The following is a 27244-nucleotide window of genomic DNA, read 5'->3' as shown; positions in this document are numbered from 1 at the left end:
ACTTCCATCAGCTTTCAATCAGACCTGTGCAGATAGCTCAGCATTTAGCCTGCCCGGCTAGCCTGCCATCTTCTTGAGTGCAGTGACTCTGTCCCCAGCCAAGGCAGGGCCTCTTCTGCCTCTTACAGACCCAGTGGATGCGGAGGAGACTGACGGCCACTCCGAGATTGCAGTCTAGGGGGGAGGACATGCATCAGAGGGACTGGCTCATGTCATCAAGAAGCAGGGGACAGAGGGAAAGCCTGAGTTAGGACAGAAGCAGAGCCCAGAAAGGGCATTCTCCAGTCAGTGGGGAAAGATTCAGGGGAGGAAGCGGAAAAAAGGGAAGTGTCCAGAACCTCTTGCAGACTCTTGCCTGGTGCCATTCCTGGTTGTGGACAGTCAAGTGTCATCTACTCGTCCCACCCCAGGCCCCCTTCCGGCCAATTATGGGCTAGTCTCTGTTCCAAGCACACGATAAAAGACACAGTTCATCAGTGCGAGCTCCTTTATTAGCCATCTCCACCTCTCCAAGTGTGCTCAAGTAGAAATGAACCAGCAAGACACTGGCTGAGGACAAGGGACAGGACGGGGCGGGGTCCTGAGATCAAGCTGAAGCTGGGTTCTGGTCAACTGTCTCAGCTGGCCTGTGTCTATGCCATGCCCCCAGCTTTATGCCTGGCCGCCCCTGAGAGGCAGCACGTGGAGGCTGAGGGAAATGAGCACAGTGGGACCAGAGAGGATGGGTGCCAGGGATGGATGAGAAAGAGCAGCAATTCAGCTAGTCTGGATGCCCAGCCTCTGCCACCTCAGCTGGACTGACCCGAGTTGGGGGCGCTGCTGGGAAGGCCTCCACTCACGTCTAGGATAGTTGTTTTAGGCAGAATAGATGGAGAAAAGTATGAGGAGAGAGACCAATTCTGTACCTGGGACTTACAAAAGTGAGCAGGGTAGCTGAGAGGCTAAGGTAGTGAAAATACAAAGTATCCGGCATGGCCTCATTTGGGGTAGGTATGACTCAGAGGGATTCCCGGGCACTGAGGCCAAGGCATGACAGAGGTGTGCAGCTGGGCAAGCTGATGTGACAGGGTTTGTCGCCATCTCCTCCCCTGCCAAATAACAACACCCACCCATAAATGAAAGAGAAGAGACAGGGTACCGGGTGAGGGAGGGGTGGGGTGTGGGAATGGAAGGAACAGCAGGGTGGAGATAGTAAAGGAAATGCCCAGGGTCTCCAGGCTAACTTCCCTCTGGGTTCCCGGGCCAGGTTTGGCTGGGGAGGAAGAGGACAAGTTTGGGAGAGTGAAGTAACGGTGCTGCAGCTTCCAGACCTTGGGCAGCCCAGCCTGGAAGGAAAGTCCAAAAGTCCCAAGTCTCTCCTGTGACCCACCCTGAGCCTCTGAAAAGCCACAGTCCCTCTGTCCACGTGGAAAGTTAACGGAAGAGTGCCCACAGCACCGTGGCAATGGCAGCCCCTAGCCTGGAGCCAGGCTGGCACCATTTGTAAACATTAGACTTAGTGATGTCTGGGGACACAGGAGAAGGATACCCAATCTGGACCACTAGGTTTGGACAAAGTCAGGGCAGGGACCCTAAAGACTTGGGAGGCTACCAGAGGCTCGCAGGGGGCCCACAGGGGAATGGACATTTATATGCTATCAGCGTCTCCTTTGGAAGTTGCCAGGTCCCAGGAGAAGCCATCATTGGCTTCTAAGAGACATGGGCAGGCACTAAACCCCAAGGTACTGGGCACAGTCCTGACAAGCTCTGTGGAGGATACAAGCTCTATGCACATGGTTTTGTTTTTGTGTTTTTTTTCCAGAGGGAAGTCAGAATGGGCTCTCTTCTGAGACTCACTGACCATCTCCATTCACAGGTCCCAAAGGCTTGACTTGAGACCTGGGTAAAGGGAATCTCCTGTGATATGGGACCTCCTGTCACCATCCATGACAAGGCCAAGATTGGGGAGCAGGAAGGCAGCTGGGTGGGAGCTGTGCACAGATTCGAGGCCAATTCTATCCCACGACTGTCCCTGGGAAACTGTGTGGATGTCACCAGCTGTAACAGGATGTGGGACGGACTTGGGGTAGCCCCACAGCTCTGAGAGATGGCTCTTGGTCACGTTTTCTGGGAGGCAGTGTTCATGCCAAGAGGTCCACAAAGATGGCATTGGCTGTGGTTTGGCCAAAGATGAAGGCTCCCAAGGTGACCAGAAGGACTCCATAACTGACCAGTGCCCACCAGCTGTAGGGGAGAGGACAAGAGAAGGTTTCAGTCATTTTTTTCCCCAAGTCTCTGCAGACTCATATCTGTAACAGCCAATATAATCAGTCACCCCATTTCTGTAGACAGAACACCTCAGGCTTCCCAAGGACTTTCACACACAGAGCTTTTCGATCCTAGTTCACAGTTAAGGAGACCAAGACCTAGAGGAACTAATGCTCAAGGAAGGGCCACGGAAAGACACTGAGGAAAAGCAGGAGACAGGGAATGAGATCTGGTTCATTCAAAACAAAAAAAGGCAGGGGCTGAGAGATGGCTCAGTGGTTAAGGTCACACTGTGTTCTTCCAGGGGATCTCCATCAAAAGGCTCACAAATACCTGTACTCCAGCTCCAGGGAAATTGAGATTGGATAGTCTCTGTGGGGACACACACACACACACACACAGTCAAAGAGAGAACTTAAAATAAAAAAGAAATTAAAAAAAGAAACAGACATCTTTAACCACAAAAATGCCAGGGGTTATCACTAGCATTGGGATGAAGGGTAATTTTATTTTCTTAAGATATCTTTTTTTCTTTTTTTTTTGGTAATATTTATTTTTTTATTATGTACATATGTACATAGTGTTTTGCTGTGCACCAGAAGAGGGCACCAGATCTCATTACAGATGGTTGTGAGCCACCATGTGGTTGCTGGGAATTGAACTCAGGACCTCTGGAAGAGTAGTCAGTGCTCTTAACCTCTGAGCCATCTCTCCAGCCCCCAAGATATGTCTGTTTAAATTCTATAATAACTTTTTGCTTTGTGTTTTTAGGGAAGGTCTCACTGTATCATCTTGGCTGGCCTGGAATTCACTGCCTGTCTCAGTCTCCCAAGTACTGAAATAAAATACTGCCATGAAATAAATTCATTTTCTCTCCCTTCCTTCCTCCCTCCCCCTCCCCACTTTTCTCTTTCTCTATCCCTCTCAATCCCTCCCTGCCTGTCACTCACTCTCTTCCTTGTCATGGTAGGGATGGAACCCAGGGCCTTGTATATTTTAGGCAAGCACTATCCCATTGAACTACCTTCCCAGCTCTGGAATAATTTTTCTTAAAGCATGAAACCTTTTTTTCAACTATTACTCAGAGAAACATACATATAAGGAAACAATGTGTTTTTCCTTCACCAGATGACTTTTTGGTGGTGTCAAATGTTTGAGTCAAAGTCTCACTCTGAAGTCCAGGCTGGCCTTAAACTCATGGAAATCTTCCAGTCTCAAACAACAAAATCATAAACAAACTCCTATGTCTGTGTACACTGTACAGTTCTGTGTACTCAGACACACATACATACAGAAACAGCTTAGGTCACAGCCTATAGGGAAAGCATGTCTTAGGAGAGGGGTAAGGTGGGCTGTGAGAGAGGAACATACCCCACATTCCTTTTTTGGTTGAGACAAGGTTTCATTGTATACCCCAGGCTAGCTTGAAATCATGTAGCCCAGGCTGACTTCGAACTCTAGAAATATTCTTGTCTCAGGCTTCCAGGTCCTGAGATTAGGGGGTATGCCTGGCAAGGGATTCTCACCTTTTCTTCTAAAGCCTTTCAGCAGTACATGAATTGTTCTAAGTAGTTCAGGTTACCTACTGCAAAAATATACATTAAAGCTCCGTAATTTGGGGAGTGATACGAGGGAGTGGAACCCAGGGTCTCACACATGACAAGCACATGGTTTGCTACTAAGTTATACCTCCAAGCACCGAGAACTTTTTATGTGTGTGTGTGTGTGTGTGTGTGTGTGTGTCTGTGCACGTGTAGGTGCATGTGCGGAAGCCAAAAGAACCCATCAGAGCTGGAGTTACAGGCATTGGGGGATGCCTGGTTTGCTACATGAATGCTGGGATCTGAACTCTGGCCTTCAGGACTGAACAGCAAGCATTCTTCGCTGAGCTGTTCCTCCAGTTCCCTCCCTCTTTGGGGCGGGGTCTGGCTATGTAGCTCTGGCTGGCTTGGTTCTCACTACGAAGCGTGATGCTTCATTTCTCATTGTCAGTCTGACTGGTTACAGACAACCTAGGGTAGGTCTGTAAAGGTGTTTCCAGAGAGGTTTAAGAGACCCACCCCGAACAGGGGGCCATGAAATCCCATGGGCTGAGGTCCCAGACTGAGTAAGAAAGAACAGAGAAGGTAAGCTGAGCGTCACTGTCACCCCTGCTTCCTGACTAGGGACACATGACTAAACTCCACACACTGCTGGCACCACGACAGGCTGTGCCCTCATGAGCAGGAAACTCTTCTCTTTTTGGGCTGCTTCTTGTAAAAAGAACTGGCACCAACCGCACCAGGGCTCCAAACTCCAGCAATCACCTTAGCCTCTGTGTGTGGAGGTGGCACCATGTGCCCCTGCCCTGAAAGCCCCACAGTTTTAAGTGTTCAGGTCTCTTGACCCCTTGCCTATTTTACGGCCCCCCTTTTATCTCTCTAAAAGGCTGCTCGGCTGGCCCTGCTTTACCTGGCAGGTTTGACCTCCTCCATCTCTGACAGTTTGGCTTGAATGAGGCACAGCCCTAGAAGAGAAGAGGTAACCCTGAGTTTGGAGGAGACAGGAGTTCCCTCCAGCCCAGTCCACCCTCACCCCCACCCCCAGGAGGCTGTGGTGGTGGAGAAAGGCTTGTTTACTCGGGATTCTGAAATCCAGATCCTCCACCCCACCCCACACCCAGCAGGACACCCGGCCTCTGCTCTCCCAAAACAGGCCTGCAGCTAACAAGCACCCTTGGGGCTACATTCAGGACGCAGTGGTAGCTCACGCCATCTTGCCTACTCCAGAGCGGGCATGGCTCCCTTGCTCCACGTCCGTCCAGTGGGAAGGGCTTTTGAGGAGGCCCGGGGATGGAAACAGGCTGGATGCAATAGAACTCAAGAGCTAGGCAGACCGGATGGATTTCTGTGGATCTGCAGCTGACCTGTGTCTAGAACTTGAGTCTCATGACTTCAGTCTCAAAGGACCACCACTGGGTTTCCTTCCCTCTGGATTGGAATAAGCTAGCCAGATCCAGGGAGCCAAGGGTGCCACACTTGAACGAAGGGTGGGTGAGAGTACAGACCTTGAACCTGAGCCTATTTGGGCCTCACATGGGCTATTGACAGTTGGGCTTGTTAGCCTCTGGGCAAGTTTGTACTCTCTAGTCCCAATCTCATCAGTAGAAGAGATCACAACCTTCCCTCGAGGAGGTAATGCTGAGTTGGTAGCCCATAGCTGAGCCATGTCAGTGAGCAACAGAGACTGGTGGTTATTCCCGCCGGCCGGCAGGTTTTGAGTCAGTCCCTGGCTGAGGTTCGGGAGGTCCTGCTGCGTGCAGGGGCAAATGGGGGCCCCTGGGGTGCACACCTGGGAAGACGAAGATGAAGCAGGCTGCCAGGCCTCCGATGACCGAGATGACCTTGCCGATGTCAGGGATAAAGAGCGCTAGCAGCAGGGTGAGCAGGAACCACACCAGCGTCTGCAGGACACGGCGCCGCCGCTCCCGCCCCACGTCCTCCTCCACTGGCATCCCCTTGTAGCGCAGCCATAGGCCTTCCACCACAGCCCTGCTCACATGAGGGGGGGCTCAGGGTGCTTTGGCTCGTGCATGGAGGGTGGGGGAGATCCTGAATGGGCCCGTATGAGCCTGGCTCCTCATCTGTGGACCATCACTGTCCTTGGTTGCTATGGGCTAACAGGTTAAGTTTATGAAGGGCTTTGCCTCTTTTCCTGGACACAGACACCATAATTCCCTTTATAAAAGGAATGAATTGGGGTATCCAAAAGGCTGGCTGGGTCCATACAAAAGCTTAGGAAAGGATCTGGACTGAAGATCCTTACAGGGCTCACAGAATGTTCTGGAACCAGTAAGACCTGGCATGGAGTGTGGGTGAGGGTATCCCGGACACAGATTCTTTCTGTGGGCTTCAATTTTCCTTGCCACAAAATAGGTTCCCCATAAGGCCGGGTAACTTGCTGGCTCCCGGGGGCTCTGGACAGGGTGGGGAAAGGGCTCACCGCCCACAGAAGTGGAGGATGGGGTAGGAGGTGAGCACGCTAAGGATGATGAAGGCTCGGGCCACGGCCACGGCCACGTCCTCCGAGGGGTAGGACCGGAGCACGTCAGGATCCACAGCAGCTCCGAAAGTCAGGAAGCCACAGATGCCTGTGGGCGAGGACAAGGGTGAGGTCAGGGCGATCCTCGGAGGGTGGGACCGCCTTCTCCTGGCGGGAGCAACATCGTTCAGAACGAATGTTGCAGCAGCTTGGGAGGTGAGGACTGAGCCTCGGAAAGGGAGTCAGGCAAGAGCAGCCGCCCCACCTCCCACCTTCTCAGGTGTCGCTTGCACCAGCACACACACACACACACACACACACACACACACACACACACACACACACACACACTGCTGCTCTCCGGCAATTGTCTCGACTTCTACGCTAACCATTACATCTGCTCAAACTATGTGCTGCCACCTCGTCACTCAGCTCTCGGTTCAGATGTCCCCTCCTCAGAGAACGCTGTCCTGCCGACCCACAGCCACCCCCACCGCAGTCATCTGTCCTACTCTTGTACCAGTCACCTCTCTCTAAATCACCTGTCACCCCGTCAGAACATGCGACCCACGGCAAAAGGGCCTTTCGCCTGTTTGCCTCTTGTGTTTCTTGCTGTAGCTTCAGAGGCTAGGACACGCCTAGTCCAGGTGGCTCCCGCCCTCATCTCCTACCGCAGGGGGGTGGGAACTCCCAGTTCATCTCTGACCCGTTGCCCAAATTAACCCACGAAACAGCCAGAGATTTCTCTGCCTGGTCATTTCCCACCCAAGAAATGCATCCTCCCGGGCTCCTGGCAGCATCCATCGCTCTCCCCTTGGCTGCCCAGCCTCACAGGAACGTCTTGCACCCCAGCAACGCAGATCTCCTTCCCATTCCTGCCACCAGACGCCCTGCATTTGCCATTTCTCTCTGGAGCGCTCTTCTTCAGTCTGGCTTTTCCCTCACGGGCCTCTCCAGGGGCCACATCCTCAGAGAGGAGCCTTCTGTGAATGGCACCCCTTGTCAGTCCCATCTCCTGGCCTCATTAGCCCCCTGCCTGGAACCCCTTTTTCATTATTAACTTAAATACAACTGTTTCTCCAAGACTGTCAGTCCCGCCAGGGCTGGGGTCAGTTCCATGCACCCCTGTAGCAACCCCACACGGGGAACAGCTTCCGATAGTCACTTAACATCCGTTTGGAACCAGTGAGCCGAGGGAACACACTCACCTTGATGAGGGGTGGCAGCCTGGGGCAGCCTAATTCAAATCAAGGTCTGCAGAAGTGTTTATTGAGCTAAGAGCGCAGAGCCTCCCTGGGAAAGCTGGACCAGAAACCGCCGGGACTCAAGCGGGAGTGCGAGCACTCCGAGCCTGGCCTCGGGAAGGGAGCACTCACCTGTGCCCATGTAGACAGCCAGCGCTATGACCATGGCAGCTGTCACCACTCCACCCCAGGTCTTTATTTCCGGCTGCCGCATGCTGTTGAAGACGGGCACGCTGCTCACGTGGCACTGTCCAGGTGAAGGGTATGGTCACGGCGGGGAAGTGACCTCGTCTCCAGGTTTCAAAGGGAGGTACCTTGGGGGCCAAGGCCCCAGGGATAGGGGCAAGCCAGGGGGGGCCCTTGGTTCATCCATCCTCCCAGGAATCCCACCATCCTGTCTACAGTCTGGCGTCCTTCCCAGGGTGGGGGAATAGGCTAAGGGGACAGCGGGGGACCCTGGCGCTGGCACCTGAAATCCAAAGCAGATGGTGGGCATAGCATTGAACACAGCCATCCAGGAAGCTGGCCTGTGGGCAAACACAAAGTGAACCTGCCTGGGAATCCCACAGAGCCACCAACTGCCCCCACCGCCCCCTTCTCCACTCTTCCATCAACCTCCAACAACCAGCACCCTACACCCTGAACACACACGTGCAGACGACCCATGTCTATTTAAAATTCAGGGGACAGGCTCTGAAAGGCCGTCCTAGGACCAGAGTCCAGAACTCCTGGCTCTTGAACTGGGACTCTGCTTTTCTGAATTGTTCCTTTAAAAACAAAAACAAAAACAAAAACAAAAACAAAAAAACCAAAGGGGGACTGAAAAGCTAGACATTGTGGTGCGTATCTGTCACTCCAGCACTTGGGAGGTGGAGGCAGGAGGATCAGGAGGGTCAAGACCAGGCTACACAGTGAGTTTGAGGCCAGCCTGGGCTACATGAGTCCCAGTCTGATAAATCCGAAAAGAGTAATTGGGAAAATGTGCAATTTTCCCTCTGTAGTCTCCCTCGGTTGGGACCTTGCAGTAGCACTGTGGCAGCAGCCAGATGTTGAACAGGCCCTCTCACCTCCTTCCTACAGTGATTGATGGGTAAGTGTCAATGAGCCAATGAGCCTCAGGAGAGGCACCCAGGTGACCTTTAGATGCCTGATCTGGGTAGCAGCTTCCACCCCATGTATTTCCCAGGGACCCTCACCTACCTGGTCAGGATGTCCCCTGGATGCATCTCTTTATCTGGCCAGATGTATTTGATGATTATAATGGCGGTGACGTACCAGGTGCCCACAACACTCAGGAAACTGCCAAGAAGGAGAGACTGACTTCCTACTTCCCAGCCCCAGCCACCCCCTTGTCCAATCCCATCCCCAGATCTGCCACAGGGAGGAGCTTGTCAGCACTTCAGCCCGGGGACATGCGTTGCCTCGGAGACCACATTGAGGAACTGGGCTCCAAAGCACAGCCACAAGCTCAGCCTGAGCAGCCCAGATGTGGCAAGGGCTCACAGCTGGCCGTCCTGTGGGCCTGGCCTCAGAGAACTGAGAGATTCTGGGGTAAAGGGGAGAGTGCAGATACGGGGGTGCTAACACTTAAGGAAACACACTTGGAGATGGCCAAGTATGAAACAGCCCCAACCCCACAGCTTTTCAGATATAGGGCTAGGAAGCCAGACTCCTCTCTCTGAGCTCCATGGAAGACCCTACCACACTGACAACATTAGGACCACCAACTCCCAGATTCCAGGAAAGCCAAAGCCCAGGCCAGCATCTGCTCTTCTGCTGCCAGTCGTCACCAATCCCTTCTTTGACAAGGACATTTAGATGACACCTTTCAGTGTTGCAAAGGCCACTATCTTCCTGGCTCTAAATGGAAAGGGAAAGTCCTGGGCCCAGGATTCTGCAGCTCTGGTCTGCCCTGGCTTGCCTGTTCTTGCTCCCCAAGGAAGATGCCATGGGAGAGGGGCTCCCCACCAGAAACGGCTCTCCAGTTGCCTTTGATCAGAGCCTCTGTCTGGCCCAGGCTGGGTTGGGACCTCCGAACCTGGCATATTTCTGGAAGCCGATCTCCCTGGGGATGGACAGGGGCAGGATGAAGAGGAAGGCCGTGAGGCTGATGGTGAACTTGCGGTCTGTGTACCAGGGGCCGCCGCTGGCCCCTTCGGGCTCCTTTGCCATCACAGCTATAACTGCACATAGAGGAAGGAGGGAATGTCAGGCCCGGCCCGGCCATTCAGGGCCTGGCCCTCCTGCTTTGGCAGGGCCTAAGACTTCCCTCTAAGAAGCAGGACCCGGAGAGCGGGCAAGGCCTAGTGTGTAGCATTCTTTCCCCTCTAGCCCAGGACCCTCAGGCCAAGGAGAAAGAGGTGAGAACTGGGGGAGAACCTCACTCTTGTCCTGCTGGTCCCCAATGATGATGAGGAAGGCGATGCAGGTGCCGAAGGTGTACACTGCGATGGCCACCTCACATAGCACGCCTGTCAGCTTGCCGCACACGGCCCACACCACCTCCTGGTAGGTCCTCTCATTGCTGGCCTGGGAGCAGTAGGCCAGAATGACGAGCCCACTGATGATGAAAACCAGCATGCCCTGCAGGCAGGAACAGACGGGAGGGTGTGGGAGAGGCATCCTGAGCCCGTTTTGGGGCATCTCTTACACCAGTGTCCAAAGCGGGTTTACAAATGGGCCTTATCTTGCAGGATAATTTTAACAGATTACTAGAGGTTACCAAGTTGAAATTTTCTTTAAAAATGAGTTTCAGGTGCTAGAGAGATGGCTCCGTGGTTAAGAGCACTGGCTGCTCTTTCAGAGGACCTGGGGGTCAATTCCCAGCATCTATAGGGGGGGCTCACAAACATCTCTAACTCCATTCTGTAGGGATCTGTCACCCTCTTCTGGCCTCCACTGGCATTGCATGACCCACAATCACACAAGCAGGCAAAATACACACGTACACATGAAATAATTAAAAAAACAAAAGCAAACAACAACAAAAAGAGTTTCAGTCAAAATTTCAAACATGCAAAGAAACCGAGAACAGGATGGACCTCAAACAGCTTCAAAACAATTTATAATTTCCTTTCTTTCTTTTTTTTTTTTTTTTTTTTTTTTTTTGGTGTTGTTGTTGAGATAAAGTCTCACTTGGTAGCCCAGGCTGGAGGCTGGATTATAATTTACTATGTGGTACAAGCTGGCCTTGAACTCCTGAAGGTTCTTCTGCCTCAACCTCTTGAGTGCTGAAATTATAGGCATGCACCACGACAGTAGCTCTTGTGGCAGAATTTTGTTCCCGATTTTACTACCTTTCCATCATATTTTGGAGTCAATGCAATCTTTTTATTTCATTAGTAAACATTTCAACAATTCTAAAACATAGGGTCTGTCTTTTATTTAAACATAACCACAAAGTCAATATAACACCTAAAGACCTAAATTTGCAGGGGCTGGGCATGCAGCTCCATTGGTAGAGTGCTTGTCTAGCAAGCATGAACTCCTCCTGGGTCTGACCCTGAGTAGTGCATAAAGCCAAGAGTGGAGGCACTTATCTGTAATCCCAGCACTCAGGATGTGGGAGAAGGAAGATCAGAAGTTAAAGGTCTTCCTTGGCTCCATAGAAAATTCAAGGTCAAGCCGGGCGGTGGTGGCGCACGCCTTTAATCCCAGCACTCGGGAGGCAGAGCCAGGCGGATCTCTGTGAGTTCGAGGCCAGCCTGGGCTACCAAGTGAGTTCCAGGAAAGGCGCAAAGCTACACAGAGAAACCCTGTCTCGAAAAACCAAAAAAAAAAAAAAAAAAAAAAAAAAAAAGAAAATTCAAGGTCAGCCTGGGCTACGTGAGCCCCGTTTCAAAAAGCAAAAAAATTAAATATGCAGATACTGTTCAAACCTCTGATTGTTAGGAAGACTTTTGAAATCTTAACTGGCTTTACCGGGGACTATGGGGGTCCAGCCCCTCGATAGTCCCCTCCCAGGGTCCAGGAAGAATCTACAACCAACTGATCATTAATCTCGGATGATAGGAAATGAATCTATGTACACAGAACTCCTTAGTCCACACACTTTATTCTTCTGTGTCAGTTCTCTCTCTACAAGCTTCTTTTCTGCTCTCATGCCTAGCTCCTTTCTTGCCTGATTTCTCTCTACCTTTATCTGCGGTCTCCTCTAAGCTTAATATTAATTCCTCTCATCTTAATTCTGCTTCATCTAGGTCCTTCTCATCTCGTACTTACTCATCTAGTACTTTCTATCTTAATTCTCTCATATTAGTTCTGCCCCATCTAGGTTCTCATCTAGTTCCTTTCCATCTTAGCTCCTCTCCCATCTCTTTCTTTCTCATCTTGTTCTTCCCCATCTGGCTCTTCCTCATCTTCCATCTTGTTCCTCTAGTCCTCTCTTCTAGCCCTTCAATCTAGTTCCTCTCTAGTTCTTACCCATCTGTTTCTTCCGTTCTCTTTTCTCTTTTCTGTCTCATACTTAAGTCCTCTCCCTCAAATTCCTTCTCTGAATCTCCTCATACCCCTCAGTTCTTCTCCTCCCCCAGTTCTCTAGGTATCCAGTTATATACTCAAGCAATAGCAATCCTCCCCTCCAGCCATGTCACCAGGCTTGAATTCCTACAGGGTCATAAAGGCAGGTAAGAACTTTCCTCAGACAGTGACTGTCAGGCTTTCTTTCACAACCCAAAAGGAGAGTGGTAAATGAAAAGGTCAACTGAGAACTAATGATCGGTTAGTATATTAGAAAAAGGGAATTTGTGTGCTCAACTACATTCCTAGAAGTGGTTAGGTAAGAAGTTGGGAGTCTATAATGTTAGTAAGGCTGTATAAGAAAGGAGGGTCTCACCTTAAATTGCACAAGAAATAAAGCTATCCTGACCTAGGAGACAGGTGTTGTTTTGTTTGGCCTTGGATGCTTGATAGGCATTTTAGATAAATACACTGTTAGGAGTTCTTGGAAGCACACAAGAAAATCATTTTAGAATACAAAAGCTAAAATATCACCAAGACTTCTTAAGCCATGGCTTGACCTTCGGAAAAGTCCTTGGCTTTTCCAAGTAGTAGCTTTTGTGATAGTAGCTGGATTCCATTTCATTTTCCTGCGGCTCAGCATCATGGCCTCAGTGAGAAGAGTTCTGATACCTGACTTAGACTTCATTCTCTTTCCCTCTTCTGCCCTCCTCTTTCCTCTGTTCATACTCTTGTATTGGTTCTGAACGGTAGCTTTAAAAGAAGGTTCTGGAATAGATTGGTAATGTCTGTCTGTTATAAGGGAGGGAAGAAGGACGGCACAAGTCCTCTATCGCTCAGCTCTGACTCAAAGCCTCCCTTGAAAATCAAAGGGCCCGCGCACGGGCACTGCCCACCTCTGCGGCCAGCGCACTCACCATCTGCAGGGTGATGCCAGCGGCCACGCCCCCGGCAGTGCTGAAGGCTGCTGGGAAGTTGAGAAGTCCCGCACCCAGGCAGGCGTTGACGACGATGAAGACCGCCCCAAGCGTCGAGGTGGTGCCTCTGTCTGGCTCTCCGGGAGATGCCTCCCCCTCACTCTTGGGGGCCATGTCCACACAGGGGCTTTGCAGCAAACGGGCCCGCTCCCCAGCATCAGTGCTGGAGGCCCACTCACTGTAGTCACTGTTGATGCTGACCTGGGCCATGGTCCAGGACTGTACTCTTCTTCTGAAAGCTGTGGCTTCTGTCTCACGACCACATTCCTGGGGTAGCCGAGAGAGTGTCTGCCCCTTTAGGGCCACTACTCTAGGGGACCTGGGCAAGACAAAGAAAGGCAGACGTTATGTTTATCCTGGAACAGTGAATCTGAGGCACAAAAACATGATGCAACTTTCCCAAGATCACATGGCTAGGATCCATATAAGTGCCAAGCACTAGTCAACTGCATGGCAGGAGCTCCACATGGCGCTGCTCTGTGCAGAACACGATACTGAGGTCACCGTGTGGGTGACAGACACAGAAACATGTCAGCTGCATACCCAATTTGTTGTACTCTTATAAAAAGGTAAATAAGACCTAAACATAAAAGAGTGGGGCTGGGTGGTGGTGGCACACGCCTTTAACTCCAGCACTCCAGAGGCAGGCGGATCTCTGAGTTCGAGGCCAGCCTGGTCTACAGAGCAAGTTCTAGGACAGCCAGGGCTACACAGAGAAACCTTGCTTTGAAAAACCAAAACCAAACAAAGAGTGGGAGAGGCCGGGGACACTGAGAGGCTCAGTGAAGGAGCACTTGTCTACCAATGCCCAGTACTGCAAAGCCAAAAAAGGACATAGAAGAGAGGGGTACTAAGATGTCAGCACCTGGGGAGGCACCAGGGGACAGGTGTGTCACACAGGTCTTAGATCACCTGCTCCCTGTGATCAGAAAGTTCAGAGAAACAAGCCCTGACCCAGGATGGTCCGGGAGTAAACTACAACACAGTCTGGACCTGGATCCATCTGGCTTCCCAGGCTGTCTGAACACCACACAGTCCCAATAGGAGCTGCTATCAAGAACTACGGAGTTTCAGTGCATTTCAGCTCAGCACGCTTTCCTGCGACCCACACATTAAACTGCCTGGCTTTCAGGTCCTTCAAAATTCAGGTCAACCCTCTCGTCTTTCACATGGTAATTCCTGCCACATGGATCCTCAGGATTTTTTTTTTTTTTGAGTCTAAGTAGTCCTGGCTGTTCTAAAACTCAGAGAATCTCTGCCTTTGCCTGAGTGCTGAGATTAAAGGAGTCTGTCACTAATAGGAAAATGGTTTTTTTCACCCTCAAGACAGGGTTTCGGGGCTGGAGAGATGGCTCAGGGGTTAAGAGCACTGACTGTTCTTCCAGAGGTCCTGAGTTCAATTCCTAGCAGCCACATGGTGGCTCACAACCATCTGTAATGAGATCTGATACCCTCTTCTGTGTACATAATAAATAAATCTTTAAAAAAAAAAAAAGACAGTGTTTCTCTGTGTAGACCTGGCTGACCTGGAACTCACTCTGTAGACCAGGCTGGCCTGGAACTCACAGAGACCTGCCTGCCTCTGCCTCCTGAGTGCTTAAATGTATGTGTCGCCACTACTCAGTGCTAGGAAAATCATCTCTAAAACTGTATTTTGTTTATTTGTTTTTGTGTGTGTGTGTAGTTTGGGTTTTCTTTATTTGAGGTATGGTGTGTGTGTGTGTGTGTGTGTGTGTGTGTGTGTGTGTGTGTGTGTGTGTACTTGTGTGGAGGTCAGAAGGTAACTTTTGGGAATCAGTGCTCTCCTTTCACAATGTGGGCCCAGGGGATTGAACTCAGCTCATGTAGCTTGGCAGCAGATTCTTTTACACATTGAACTATCTCACTGGTCCAGAAAGATAATTCTTTTTTTTTCCCCCTAGAGATAGGGTTTCTCTGTGTAGCTTTGCGCCTTTCCTGGAACTCACTTTGGAGACCAGGCTGGCCTCAAACTCACAGAGATCTGCCTGGCTCTGCCTCCTGAGTGCTGGGATTAAAGGCGTGCACCACCACCACCACCACCACCACCACCACCACCACCACCACCACCCGGTGAAAGATAATTCTTGTGTGTTTGGAGTATTCCCAGCCCCTTTGCTGGCCACTTACAGGTTCTCTCTCCCCCCCACTTCTCGGCCACTCACTGAGCCTTGGAGCCATTACAGAGCCCAGCACTACTCAGGCCCATTTCCTTCGATCATCTGTGTGCTAACCCTGTGCGCTCTAGGCTTGCTTTCTCAAGCCAGACTGCAAGGCTCTGAGGCCAGACATGTGGTGTTTATGGTTACTACGAGCCACAGCGGAGTAGACAGGACTGACACCAAAGATACTGATGTCCAGGCAGTGTGCATGCCACCCTTGGTCATGCTGCAGTTACCGGTGGCTGGGATTCAAAACCAGGCTTGCAGGTAAAGGTGGCTGTTGCCAAGCTTGATGACCTGAGTTTGACTCCTGGGACCCACATGGTAGAAAGAGGGAAATAATTCCCACAGGTTTATACATACACACACACACACACATACACACACACACACACACACACACACACTTGGTGGATGGTGGTGGCGCACGCCTTTAATCCAGCACTTGGGAGGCAGAGGCAGGCGGATCTCTGTGAGTTTGAGGCCAGCCTGGTCTACAGAGTGAGTTCCACGTCAGCCAGGTCTACACAGAGAAGCCCTGTCTCAAAAAACTAAAAAACAAACAAAAAACCAGACACAGAAACACAGAGAGACACTGAATGAATGAACAAAAATCAACTAACAACAACATTCCTAGGACATTCTTCTGTGGCCTAGAGCCTTCATCCGTTTGCCTCTGCCTCCTTCCTGGGCCTGCTAATGATGACAGGCTCGGCACCGTCTCACTCTGGGTAAGCACAACCCAGCTGCTGGCTTTCCTTTAGCCTTGCTCCTTTCTTGAAAACCAGGAGGTTCACTCTTCTCCAAATCTTGAAGTGCTTTCAGGAGCCCAGCTCTGAAAACTGACATGTTCTCCTCCCTCAGTCCAAGAGGAATAATCCTCTTTCTTTCTTTCTTTCTTTCTTTCTTTCTTTCTTTCTTTCTTTCTTTCTTTCTTTCTTTCTTTCTTTCTTTCTTTCTTTCTTTCTTTCTCTTTCTTTGTTGTTTTCGAGACATGGTTTCTCTGTGTAGCTTTGCGCCTTTCCTGGAACTCACTTGGTAGCCCAGGCTGGCCTCGAACTCACAGAGATCCGCCTGCCTCTGCCTCCCGAGTGCTGGGATTAAAGGTGTGTGCCACCACCGCCCGGCATCATCTTTCTTTTTTAAGATTTATTTATTATATATAGTGTTCTGCCTGCATGCCTGCCTGCAGGCCAGAAGAGGACACAGATCTCACTACAGATGGTTGTGAGCCACCATGTGGTTGCTACGAATTGAACTCAGGACCTCTGGAAGGGCAGCCATCTGGTTAACTCTTAACCTCTGAGCCATCTCTACAGCCCTTGAATAACATTTCTTATATTTCTGCTTGTGAGCCTAGCCTTTAACAGCTGAGCTATCCCTCCAGCCCTGAATAACGTTTCTTAAAGAGTCAAAGCTAAGCCCACACTAAGAGCAACCCAAAGGTGGGCACTGTGGCTCATGCCTATAATTTTAGTAATTGAGAGGCAGAGCCAAGCGGATCTCTGTGAGTTCGAGGCCAGCCTGTTCTACAAAGTGAGTTCCAGGACAACCAAGGCTACACAGAGAAACCCTGTCTTGGAAAACCAAACAACAACAAAACATATCTGAGTTGGGAGGGGCTGTGCTTTCATCTTAGACTTGGGGGGGGGGGCTGAAGCCTAACCTCAACACTTCCTAAGTACATGGCCTTGGGTGAGTCACTTTAGCCCGCTGAGCCTTTTCATGGCATAAATTCTCGTGAAGAGCAGGCTGATATCAGTGAGCATTACCAAGCGGGGATGGTGGGGGGTAGAGCCTGTGTTTACCATAAATGAGGCTCGGGAGTCAATTCCTAACAGCCACCACTTTGCGGCTGGTGAGATGGCTGAATGGGTAAAAGCGCTTGCAATCAAGACTCATGACTCGAGTTTGATCCCTGGAATCCACATGGTGGATAGAATGAACTCCTGCAGGTTGTTCTCTGACCATACAGGAACCATGGCACCACATTCATTCATTCATTCATTTATTCACTCATTCATATTCTTATTCTCTATAATTAAAAAAAATCCCGCCGGGCGGTGGTGGCGCATGCCTTTAGTCCCAGCACTCGGGAGGCAGAGGCAGGCGGATCTCTGTGAGTTCGAGGCCAGCCTGGGCTACCAAGTGAGTTCCAGGAAAGGTGCAAAACTGCACAGAGAAACCCTGTCTCGAAAAAGAAAAAAAAAAATCCCATTTCCTCTCTGCAAAGGCAATGATTCAGCCACAACCACTGTCCACCCCATCTCAAGCTATCCTCTTGATAAGGCCAGCCCACTGGGGGGTCTAGAACAGATAGAGGCCACTCACTAGGAGTGTTTCCCAGGTGTTCCTTCTGACGGTGGACAAAGCTGGGGACATTACCCCAAGAAGAAAGGGAAAAGTGCAGGTCGTCTGAGACGCCTGCCATGGAGTAACTAAGGGACACAGTCCTAGTGCACACACATCTGTTGGGGCCAGAGTCAAGAAACATGTCTAGCCACAGACTTTTTCCTCTTACGCAATCTGCCCCTCAGCCAGCAGCTCAGCAAAATCTCACAGTGGTGAGTAGTGAAGGCGGTCTGAGGACTCCCCGGGGCCAGGCATAGCTCCAGGGAGGTCGAAGGCCATCCGTGCCGCACTGCTAACCCCACAGAAACAAACATTAAGGTCTCACGGTCCCAAGCCTCTCTCTAAGAAGCAGGCTTCCCTTTGGCACCCTTGCCCCAGACCTGTGCCCAGCCTCTCCGGCAACCACACAAAAGCTCAGGCTGAGTGACTCCACCCCGTGAACTCTCACCCCTACCCACTGTTTCCAGCTTACCTGCTATCCTAGAAGAGGGCTGTTCTCTCTGCCTGAGGTATGGGGTCCGAGTCTCCTCACATCCCCTTTTGGCCTCAAGATCTTCTCAAGGCTTTACCTAAAATCTGCAGTCAGCACAGAGGAGAGTTTGGCCTTTTGCAGCTGGCTGGTGGGGACGGGACGGGGAGGTTGGGGTAAGGAGTTACACGGAATAGTTCTGAACAACCCACTGTACGGAGTGGAGTACCAGATCAGATAGGGCAATGGCCCAGGGAGGAAAGAGATTAAGCTAAGATCACAGTGAGCCGTTAGCGGGGTCAGAACTAAAAGCACAACACACACATGCTTGGGTCAGTAATGGAACAGATTTTACCCGCTTCCCAGTCCAGCCTGGGGCCAGCACCGAAACTCGAGGTTTGGTTGAATGGGAGGTGGGGAAGGGAGCACGCGGCTAGGGTGGGCTTGGGTGAGCCCCAAGCATGACGTAAAATCGGTGGGTTGCGTGTGTAACTCGCACCAGGAGCTGACTGGATCCTGGCCTAGGACTGAGTGGAGAGCCGCCAGACTAAGGCGTGGCTGGGCTGGTGCAACGGAGGACAACAGAGAAGATGGCCCTGGAGCCTTGCAGGGACCCGGCCGCGGCAGTGATGGGGGACTCCAAGGACCCAGAAACCCTACAGCCCCACCTTGCACGGCCCGTACCTCCCTTCACAAACCTCGTAGGTGTCTTGCCCGAGCCGACTCTAGAAACACGTGAGCTTGAATCACATGACCGCCCGGCTAGCACAAGCAGCAGGACACTCTGGGTATTGTAGTCTTTTAAGCCAGCGTCACCCTCGGACGCATCAGCTTCTCAAACCTACAACACAGTTCTGAGCCAGCTTGGCTCCCTGCCAGCACGTTTACGCAGTTATTTTTAGGAATGGTCCCTTGGCCAAACCAAACATTGCTCCTTCCTCCTGGAAAGAGCGTTAAGAGGTTTGGCATCTTTGTCCTCGGGGGCAGTGGGCCAAAGCCATTTGGCCTCTTTTTCTTTGTTCCTGCATTCATTTCCCCAGCAAGTGACTCCAGAGTTTCGTTGACCGAAGAGTGTGAGGGACCACTGAACAAAAGAGAAAGAGTTTGAGCATTCATTAATCCTTGGCTACAACCTCAAGGCTAGATTTCAGAAGTGTGTGAGGCGTTGCAGGCTCTCAATTTATTGAATGAAGGCGAGACTGGCCAGAGCCTTGGCTTCTGTACTTGGCTGTATGCCGTTTACAAATAAAGCCAGTTTCTGCCTCTTTATTTGTGGTACTAGAGCTTGAAACCCCGGGCTCTAGGGAAGAGCTATATTTTTCAGTTACATCCTTAGTCTAGTTTAGTTTTTTTTTTTTCTTTTACACTTACTCATGTGTGTGTGCACTCCACAGTGCGCATGTAGAGTTCACAGGGCAACTTTCATGAGCTCTCATTTCATCCTGTGATTCCTAGGGACTGAATTTAGATCCTCAGGGTTGGTACCAAATGCCTTTATGTGTTGAACCTTGCATTGGCCCTAAGTCTCATTTTAAATATACAGAAAATGCCAAGTTGGATGTGGAACTGGAGACAATATTACTGAGATTACCAGAGTCAAGGGCAGTTGTAAAAAATAGTATAAAGAGATCCTGTGTGCCAGTTTGCCTCAATGAACATATTTTGCAGAACTTGAGCTACAGTATCATACAACCAGAATATTGACATTGACACAATCTGCTGATAATCTTATTATTTTTTAATTTATTTGTTTTAATGTATGTGGGTATATGTATGTGTGTATGTGTGTATCTATGTCTGTATATATGTCTGTATGTGTGCAGGGCATGCACAGCTTATGTGTCTACTGCCCATGGAGACCAGAAGAGGGCATCGGATCCCCTGAAACTGGAGTTACAGAAAGTCATCAACTGTCATGCTGGTGCTGAGAATTGAACCTGGGACCTCTGGAAGACCAGTCAGTGCTCTTAATTCCTGAGCCATCTCCCACAGCCCCTGCTGATATTCTTTAAATCTCTCATCATATTTGGCTGTATTTGTTCTATATAATTTCATCACACCTTAGTGAAATTGGATCTGAGTTCAGTTCCCACTACTCACAACCACCTGCATCTCCTGCTCCAGAAGATCTAACATCCTCTTCTGGCCTCTGAGGTCATACACACACACACACACACACACACACACACACACACACACACACACACCACATGAATAAGAATGAATAAAAATGTTTATCATGAGAGTAAGGATTTTATATCCATATCACATGCAAGAGACCAAGCATTTCTATCAACACAGGGTTCAGTCCTTTTTAAAAAAAAAAAAAATACAGTGAGATAAAACAAAACTAACACATTGGAATCAGACAAAACATACAAAGAGAAAGAAAAGAACCCCAAAGAAGGCACAAGAAACAGAGACCCATTCACTCACACACTCAGGAATCTCAGAAAAACATTAAACTAGAAGCCATAAGATGTATGTATGCAAAGGACTTGGTGCAGATCTGTGCAGGCCCTGTGCATGCTGCCTCAGTTTCTGTGAGTTCACATGAGCTTTGATGACGTTGATTTAGAGGACCTTGTTTTCTCGATGTCCTCCAACCCCTCTGGCTCGTACTCTGCCTCTTACATCTTTCCATCTCTTCTTTGGGGTTCCCTGAGACCCGAGGGGAGGGATTTGATGGAGACATCCCATTAAGGGCTAAGTGTTCAAAGGCCTCCAACTCTCTGTACAATGTCTGGATGTAGATCTCAGTATTTGCTCTCATCTACTGCAGAAGGAAGCTTCTCTGATGATGGCTGAGCAAGGCACTGATCTATCAATAGATCAGAATACTTTTTTTTTTTTTTTAGAACAGTAGTATTTGGTTTTACCCTAGGTCCCTGGGCTATCTAGTCTCAGGTTCTCCATCACCCATGCAGTGTCTGGGATGGGTTCCATCTCATGGAGTGGGCCTTCAAACAAATGATACATTGGTTGGTTGCTCCCACAAGCTTTGTGCCACCATCGCACCAGCATATCTTGCAGGTGGTAACCATTTTAGGTCAAGGTTTCATGGCTGGATTGGTGTTTACGTTTCTTCTTTGGTAGCGTAGGAGTACCTTCCTGTACCAAAGATGCTAACATGTAAGGGGAAGGCTGTATGTAGGTACTGTCTCATCTTCTCCATGTTCAATAAGTAGTGTAGGTGTTGTCTTCAGTATGTGAATTTGCATGTATATATGAATATGTGTATGTGTTTATATTCATTCTATGATTTCTGTTACTCTAGAGAACCCTGACTAATAAAGTCTGGTAGAATTCTGTGCTAAAACCATCTGAGCTTTTTTTGAGAGGGGCATTTTTAATTACAGTTTCTATAAGGCTATAAGTCTATTTAAATTGTTTATCTGATCTTGATTTAACTTTGGTAAGTGGTATGCATCAATCAAAGTATCCATTTCTTTTAGATTTTCCAATTAGATGGAGTACAGGTTTTTTTTTTCTTTTTAATATGGAATGCTTCACGAATTTGCGTGTCATCCTTGCGCAGGGGCCATGCTAATCTTCTCTGTATCGTTCCAGTTTTATTATATGTGCTGCCGAAGCGAGCACTGGAGTACAGGTTTTTAAAGTATGTCCTTATGGTTATTTGGATTTCTTCGGTATCTGTTATGATGTCCCCCTTTCATTTCTAATTTTGTTAATTTGGATGCTCTCTCTCTCTCTCTCTCTCTCTCTCTCTCTCTCTCTCTCTCTCTCTCTCTCTCTCTCGGTCTTTTAGTTAGTTTGGATAAGGGTTAGTCTATCTTATTGATTTTCTCAAAGAACCAACTCTTGGTTTCATTGATTCTTTGTATTGTTCTCTTTGTTTCTATTTTATTGATTTCAGCCTTGAGTTTGATTACTTCTTGCTTGTCTACTCCTTTTGGGTGTGATTTCTTCTTTTTGTTCAGGAGCTTTCAGGTGTGATGTTAAGTTATTAGTATGAAAGTTCTCCCATTTTTTTTTTTATGTAGGCACTTAGTGATATGAACTTGCCTCTTAAAACTGCTTTCATTGTGTCTCACAGGTTTGGATATGTTGTGTTTTCATTTTCAATTCTAAAAAGTTTTACACTTATTTCCTAATTTCTGTCTTGATATGTTTTTCATTGGTAGAGAGTTGTTCAGTTCCCATGAGTTTGTAAGTTTTCCGTTGTTTCTGTTGCTGTTGATATCCAGTTTATTTAATCAGTGGTGGTTAGATGGGATGCAGGATGTTATTTCAGTTTTTTTTGTATCTGTTAAGACTTGCTTTGTGTCCGACTCTGTGACCAGTTTTGAAGAAAGTTCCATGAGGTGCTGAGAAGAAGGTATATTCTTTTGTTTGGGTGAAATGTTCTGTAAATAACTGTTAGGTCCATTTGGCTTATGACATCAGTTAGCTCCAGCATTTCTGCTTAGTTTTTGTCTGGGTGATCTGTCTATTGGTGAGAGTGGGGTATTTAAGTCTCCCATTAGCAGTGTGTGGGGTCAATATGTGACTTCAGCTGTGATAGTAATGAACTTGGGTGCTCTTGCATTTGGTGCATAGGTGTTAAGAATTGTAATGTTTTCTTGGTGGAGTTTTCCTTGGATGGGTATGCGGTGTCCTTCCCTGTCTCTTCCGATTAGTTTTGGTTTGAAGTCTATTTTGCTATATATTAAAATTGCAATACTAACTTGTTTCTTAGGTCCATTTACTTGGAATATCTTTTCCCATCCTTTACCCTGAGGTGATGTCCATCCTTGAAGCTAAAGTGTGTTTCTTGGACGTAGCAGAAGGATGTATTCACATCCATTCTGTTAGTCTGTGTCTTTATTGGGGAACTGAGACCAATGATACTGAGAAACTTCAGTGAGCAGTGTTTGTCTATTCCTGTGTTGTTGTTGTTGTTGTTGTTGTTGTTATGGTGTGTATGTATGTTCCCCTCTCTTGATTTGCTGGTCTGAGATTATTCCCTGTTTTTTCTTTTTGGTTAACCTCTTTAGGTTCAAGGTTTTCTTCTAGCTCCTTCTGTAGGCTGGCTTTGTAGATAGATACTGTAAAATGTGGCTTTATCACTGAAAACTGAAAGTTTTGCTGCATGTGTAGTGGCTGACATCTCTTGTCTCTTAGAGTCTTTAGTAGACCTGTCTGTTGTAGGATATTTTTTATCACACTGTGAACATTGACGATGTGTTATTTACTGGAAAAACCTGTTTTCAGTTGCAGTGTGGCTCCGCCATAGCACACACTTTTTTTTTTTCCCCCGAGACAGGGTTTCTCTGTGTAGCTTTGGCGCTTTTCCTAGAACTCACTCTGCATCCCAGGCTGGCCTCAAACTCACAGAGATCCCCCTGCCTCTGCCTCCCCAGTGCTGAGATTAAAGGCATGTGCCACTACCGCCTGGCTCATAGCACACACTTTTAATTCAAGAGCTTTCTGCTTATTATAAACAGGATTGAATAAAGTCAATCATAGGTCAAGAGGCAGAGCAAGCAACCAGCTGACAGGAAGTGAACAAGAGAAAACCATAGGGAGTCAGGAGGATTGATAGAGAGATGCCCAGGAAGTAGAAGGGACGGGCATTCAATTTGAGGTTTTTGTTGTTTGAGGGGGTGGAATGAGGGGGAGTTTTTGGGGGGGATGTCGGCTGAGGAGGAAAGTCAGCTGGGTGTTTTCTCTGCCTCTCTGAGCTAGCAGGCTTTCACCCCAGCATCTGGCTCCCAAGTCTTTATTGGTAAAATAGAACAATTGAGATTTAGTCAAAACAACATCCAAGCCTTTCTGGCTTTTAGAATCTCCATGGAGAAGTCAGGTGTTTTCTAATACGTCTACCTTTATATGTTTCTTGGTCTTTCCCCCTTGCAGCTTTTAATAATTTTTTGTTGTTGTTCTGTACATTTAGTGTTTTTATTATTATGTGCCAAGAGCACATAATAATAATAATAATTCTTTTCTGGTACAGTCTACTTGGTATTTGGTGTTCTATATACTTCTTATACCTTGCTAGGCATCTCCTTTAAGTTAGGGAAATTTTCTTCTGTGATTTTGCTGAAAATATTTTCTGTGCCTTTGACATGGATTTCATTTCTTCCCTTCCTGTATTCCTATTCCTCATAGATTTTGTCTTTTCATAGTGTCCCAGATTTGCTGATGTTCTGTGCCAGGGGTTTTTAGATTTAAAAAGTGTCTTCAGTGCCTGAGTTCCCCTTTCATCTCTTGTATTGTTGGTGAGGCTTGCCTCTGAGGTTCCTGTTTGAGTTCCTTAATTTTTCATTTCCTGGTTTCCCTCAGTTTGAGGTTTTTGGTTTTTTTTTTTTTTTTTAACTTTTTTTTTTTTTAAAGATTTATTTATTTATTATGCATACAGTGTTCTGCCTGCACATATCCCTGCAGGCCAGAAGAGGGCACTAGATCTCATTACAGATGGTTGTGAGCCACCATGTGGTTGCTGGGAATTGAACTCAGGACCTTTGGTAGAACAAGCAGTGCTCTTAACCTCTGAGCCATCTCTCCAGCCGCCCCCGCCCCTTTTTTTAAATTGGTTCTATTTCCACTTTCAGGTCTTGAACTGTTTTATTAATTTCCTTTCACTGTTTGATTTTGTTTTCCCCTCTCTCTCTCTCTCTCTCTCTCTCTCTCTCTCTCTCTCTCTCTCTCTCTCTCTCTCTCTCTCTCTCTCTGTTTGGGTTTCTCTGTGTAGTCCTTGCTGTCCTGGAACTCACTCTGTAAACTAGGTTGGCCTTGAACTCAGAGATCTGCCTGCCTCTGACTTCTGATTTCATAGATTTCTTTAAGGGATTTTATTCATTTTCCCTTTAAGGACCTCTATTATATTTATAAAGGCTTTTGTTTTGTTTTGTTTTGTTTTGAGACAGAGTTTCTCTGTGTAATAGCCCTAGCTGTCCTGGAACTCACTCTGTAGACTAGACTAGCTTCAGAGTGCTGGGATTAAATGCGTGCACTACCACTGCCTGGCCAACAGAGGCTGTTTTAAGATCTTTTTCTTGTGCTTCTGCTATGCTGGAATATTCAGCGCCTGCTGTGGTAGGGTTACTGGGCGCTAGTGGAGACATACTGTCCTGGCTGTTATTGATTGTGTTTTTATGTTGGCGTCTAGGCATCTGTGTTTGGGAGAACTGTAATTCTAGGTGCTGATATCTGGCCTTGTCCTTTTTGGGTGGTGTTTTGTTTCTTGGTTTCTGTTGCACTTTCTGGTTCTTAGGAGAGTGTGGTAGCTGTGTGCTGCCTGGTAGGAATTTCTTCCGGGATCCTGACAGGTAGGGCTACTGGGGGTTCCAGGTAAAAAGTGTTCCTAGGTATCCGGAGCTGACACTTAGGAGTTGGGATGGGTTAAAAGGTGTTGTAGGAGTCTAGCAGAGTTACTGTATCAAGGGCAAACATTAGAACAGAATAGTTGTTTTCATTGTTTCTAAGGTAAACATCACAATGAATAGTTGTTTTCGGAGAACTTTGACATTGAAGAAATCTTGGTGGAAAGATTGTTTTCTTTCATTCAAACAGTGGTTGTTTTTTGTCCTTTTTAGAGTTGTTTTTCTGAAGCAGCTTTACAGCCTTTGTGTGACTTTGTCACAAGATGTTCCTGGTCCACCTGGAGCTCTTGAATTATTGGGTACTGCAAACAGTAGACAATAAAGACTAAAGTGTGGGGTGTGTGTGTGATGCTTTTCTTCAGAAAAACATATAGATCAAGGACTTTGGTATGATGAACTTGTTTATCCAAAAAACTAACTTGGTGTAATCATCAATAAACACGCCTTTGAATGGCTGTTTGGAGTTCAGTCAGTCCATCAAAGGCTACATGTTCCTGCTGCCACACAGGCCTAAACTTCATCTTGGAGTGACCTCCTTCTTTGATCATCTCATACAACACAGAACACCTGGCATGGAGGAGGGGCTGGGGGGTGGGGCACAGGAGGGAGGAAAGCAGGTGTTCATCAGGATCTGCTTAGTCCGCTAGGCAGAGAGCGAGGAGAGGCCAAAGCTGGTGGTCTGCTACAGAGCTGGGGATGAGCCTGGTGGATTGGTGTGACCGGGCTGGACAACACAGAGGCTCCTCCATCTTCTATTCTTGCTGAGGCCATTTTAGGTTTAAGTGAAATTTGATCTCCTTGATGGAGAATCCCGTGGAAAATTACCCAACTCTATTCTAGGAACCCGAGGTCAAGATGCTCCAGCTAACTTATCTCAACTTCTAGTAACCTGCTTGCTTCCCCAAACCCTCCGCTGTAGCTGCTGAACGAGATGCCAGGATGCGGTTTCTGCCTCTAAAAGCCCCTTGCTCTAAATGCTCAAAACTACTCTTGGGTCCTGAGTACCTGAGTGTAGTTCTAGCCGGCTGTCATAAAGACTTTCAATTGGCTGTAAACTGTATCTGAGCGGTCATCTCTGGTGGGCTCCACGTAACATGGGACTTGGAAGAATGGAGGGAGAGGTGAAGACCGGCAGTTAGCCTGCCTGCTTCCCTCCTGGCCAGAGTGGCCTGCAGGTTCCCAGGGAATGCCTCTTGGAGTTCGGGGCTGGGATAAAGCAATGTGTAAAGTTTAGAGAGGGGAGGGAAAGATCCGTGTGATCTGCTGGAGGTGGGGGTCGGGGAGGAGGAAGGCCACAGCAGATGTTCTGCTACAGAACTGGAGGTAAGGCTGGGGGACTGGATTTGGAGGAGAGGGAGAGTGGGTTAACCTACTGGCTTCCCTGGTCAGTGGCCTGTGGGTTCCCGGGGAGTGCTGTTGGAGTTGGGGGCTGGGATAAAGCAGTTAAGTTGGGGGGGGGCGGGGGGATGGAGATTAGGAGGGGAAGATCTGTGTGATCCACTGGAGAGGGGAGTGGGGTGGGGTGGGGAAGGCTGAATCAAGACTACAGAGATGGGGATGAGACTGGGGGACTGGATTTGGAGCGAGGGAAGGAGGGAGAGGTGTTTGCCTACCTGAGTAGTCTTTTTATTTTAACACTTAACCTCCCTCCGACCAGATGCCTCCTAGAATCTCAAATCCACCCATTTCCTTAGGTATGTGTGTGTTGTGTGTGGTGTATGGATGTGTGCACATGTATGTGGGTACATGTGCCTGTGGGCAGAATGTGGAGGCTAGAGGACACTGCATGTCTTCCTTCATTGTTTTCTGCCTGTGACTGAACTGGAAGCTGGTCGTTTGGAGTAGACTGGCTGGCCAAACAGCTCCAAGGACCTGCCCGTCTCTACTTCCTCATGGGTTCTGGGGATTCAGACTCAGGTTCTCATGCTCACACAAGTGTTCTTAGTGACTGAACCCCCTCCGTGGACCTTTG

General features: G+C 48.5%; 1 protein-coding gene and 1 non-coding gene across 6 annotated transcripts; both read right to left on the bottom strand.

Annotated features, from left to right (window-relative positions):
* Nucleotides 1-473: 473 nt before the first annotated feature.
* Nucleotides 474-18782, bottom strand: Slc38a7 (solute carrier family 38 member 7). 5 transcript variants are annotated; one of them, XM_042277247.2, is made up of 12 exons: nt 18646-18782; nt 17951-18054; nt 12887-13265; nt 9896-10094; nt 9550-9694; nt 8712-8810; nt 7981-8038; nt 7644-7758; nt 6229-6376; nt 5578-5777; nt 4699-4753; nt 474-2223 (listed from the first exon to the last, which is right to left on the bottom strand). In XM_042277247.2, the coding sequence occupies exons 3-12, from the start codon at nt 13154-13156 to the stop codon at nt 2121-2123; spliced, it is 1392 nt and encodes a 463-aa protein (XP_042133181.2). In that variant the 5' UTR covers nt 13157-13265; nt 17951-18054; nt 18646-18782; the 3' UTR covers nt 474-2120. The 5 variants fall into 5 exon arrangements, with proteins under 5 accessions (XP_042133181.2, XP_042133182.2, XP_076427728.1 ...); XM_042277248.2 differs by having other exon boundaries at nt 18632-18669; XM_076571613.1 differs by having other exon boundaries at nt 17951-18095; nt 18646-18669.
* Nucleotides 18783-21440: 2658 nt separating this feature from the next.
* On the bottom strand, nt 21441-21547 carry LOC121829948 (U6 spliceosomal RNA). The gene has a single exon (XR_006072987.1). It is a non-coding gene; the product is annotated as a U6 spliceosomal RNA (small nuclear RNA).
* Between the last annotated feature and the right edge of the window lie 5697 nt (nt 21548-27244).

The sequence above is a fragment of the Peromyscus maniculatus genome, chromosome 5 (assembly GCF_049852395.1).
Source record: "Peromyscus maniculatus bairdii isolate BWxNUB_F1_BW_parent chromosome 5, HU_Pman_BW_mat_3.1, whole genome shotgun sequence".
Taxonomy (NCBI): Eukaryota; Metazoa; Chordata; class Mammalia; order Rodentia; family Cricetidae; genus Peromyscus; species Peromyscus maniculatus.
Note: the sequence above shows the minus strand (reverse complement) of the source record. Positions and strands in the feature narration are given on the sequence as shown.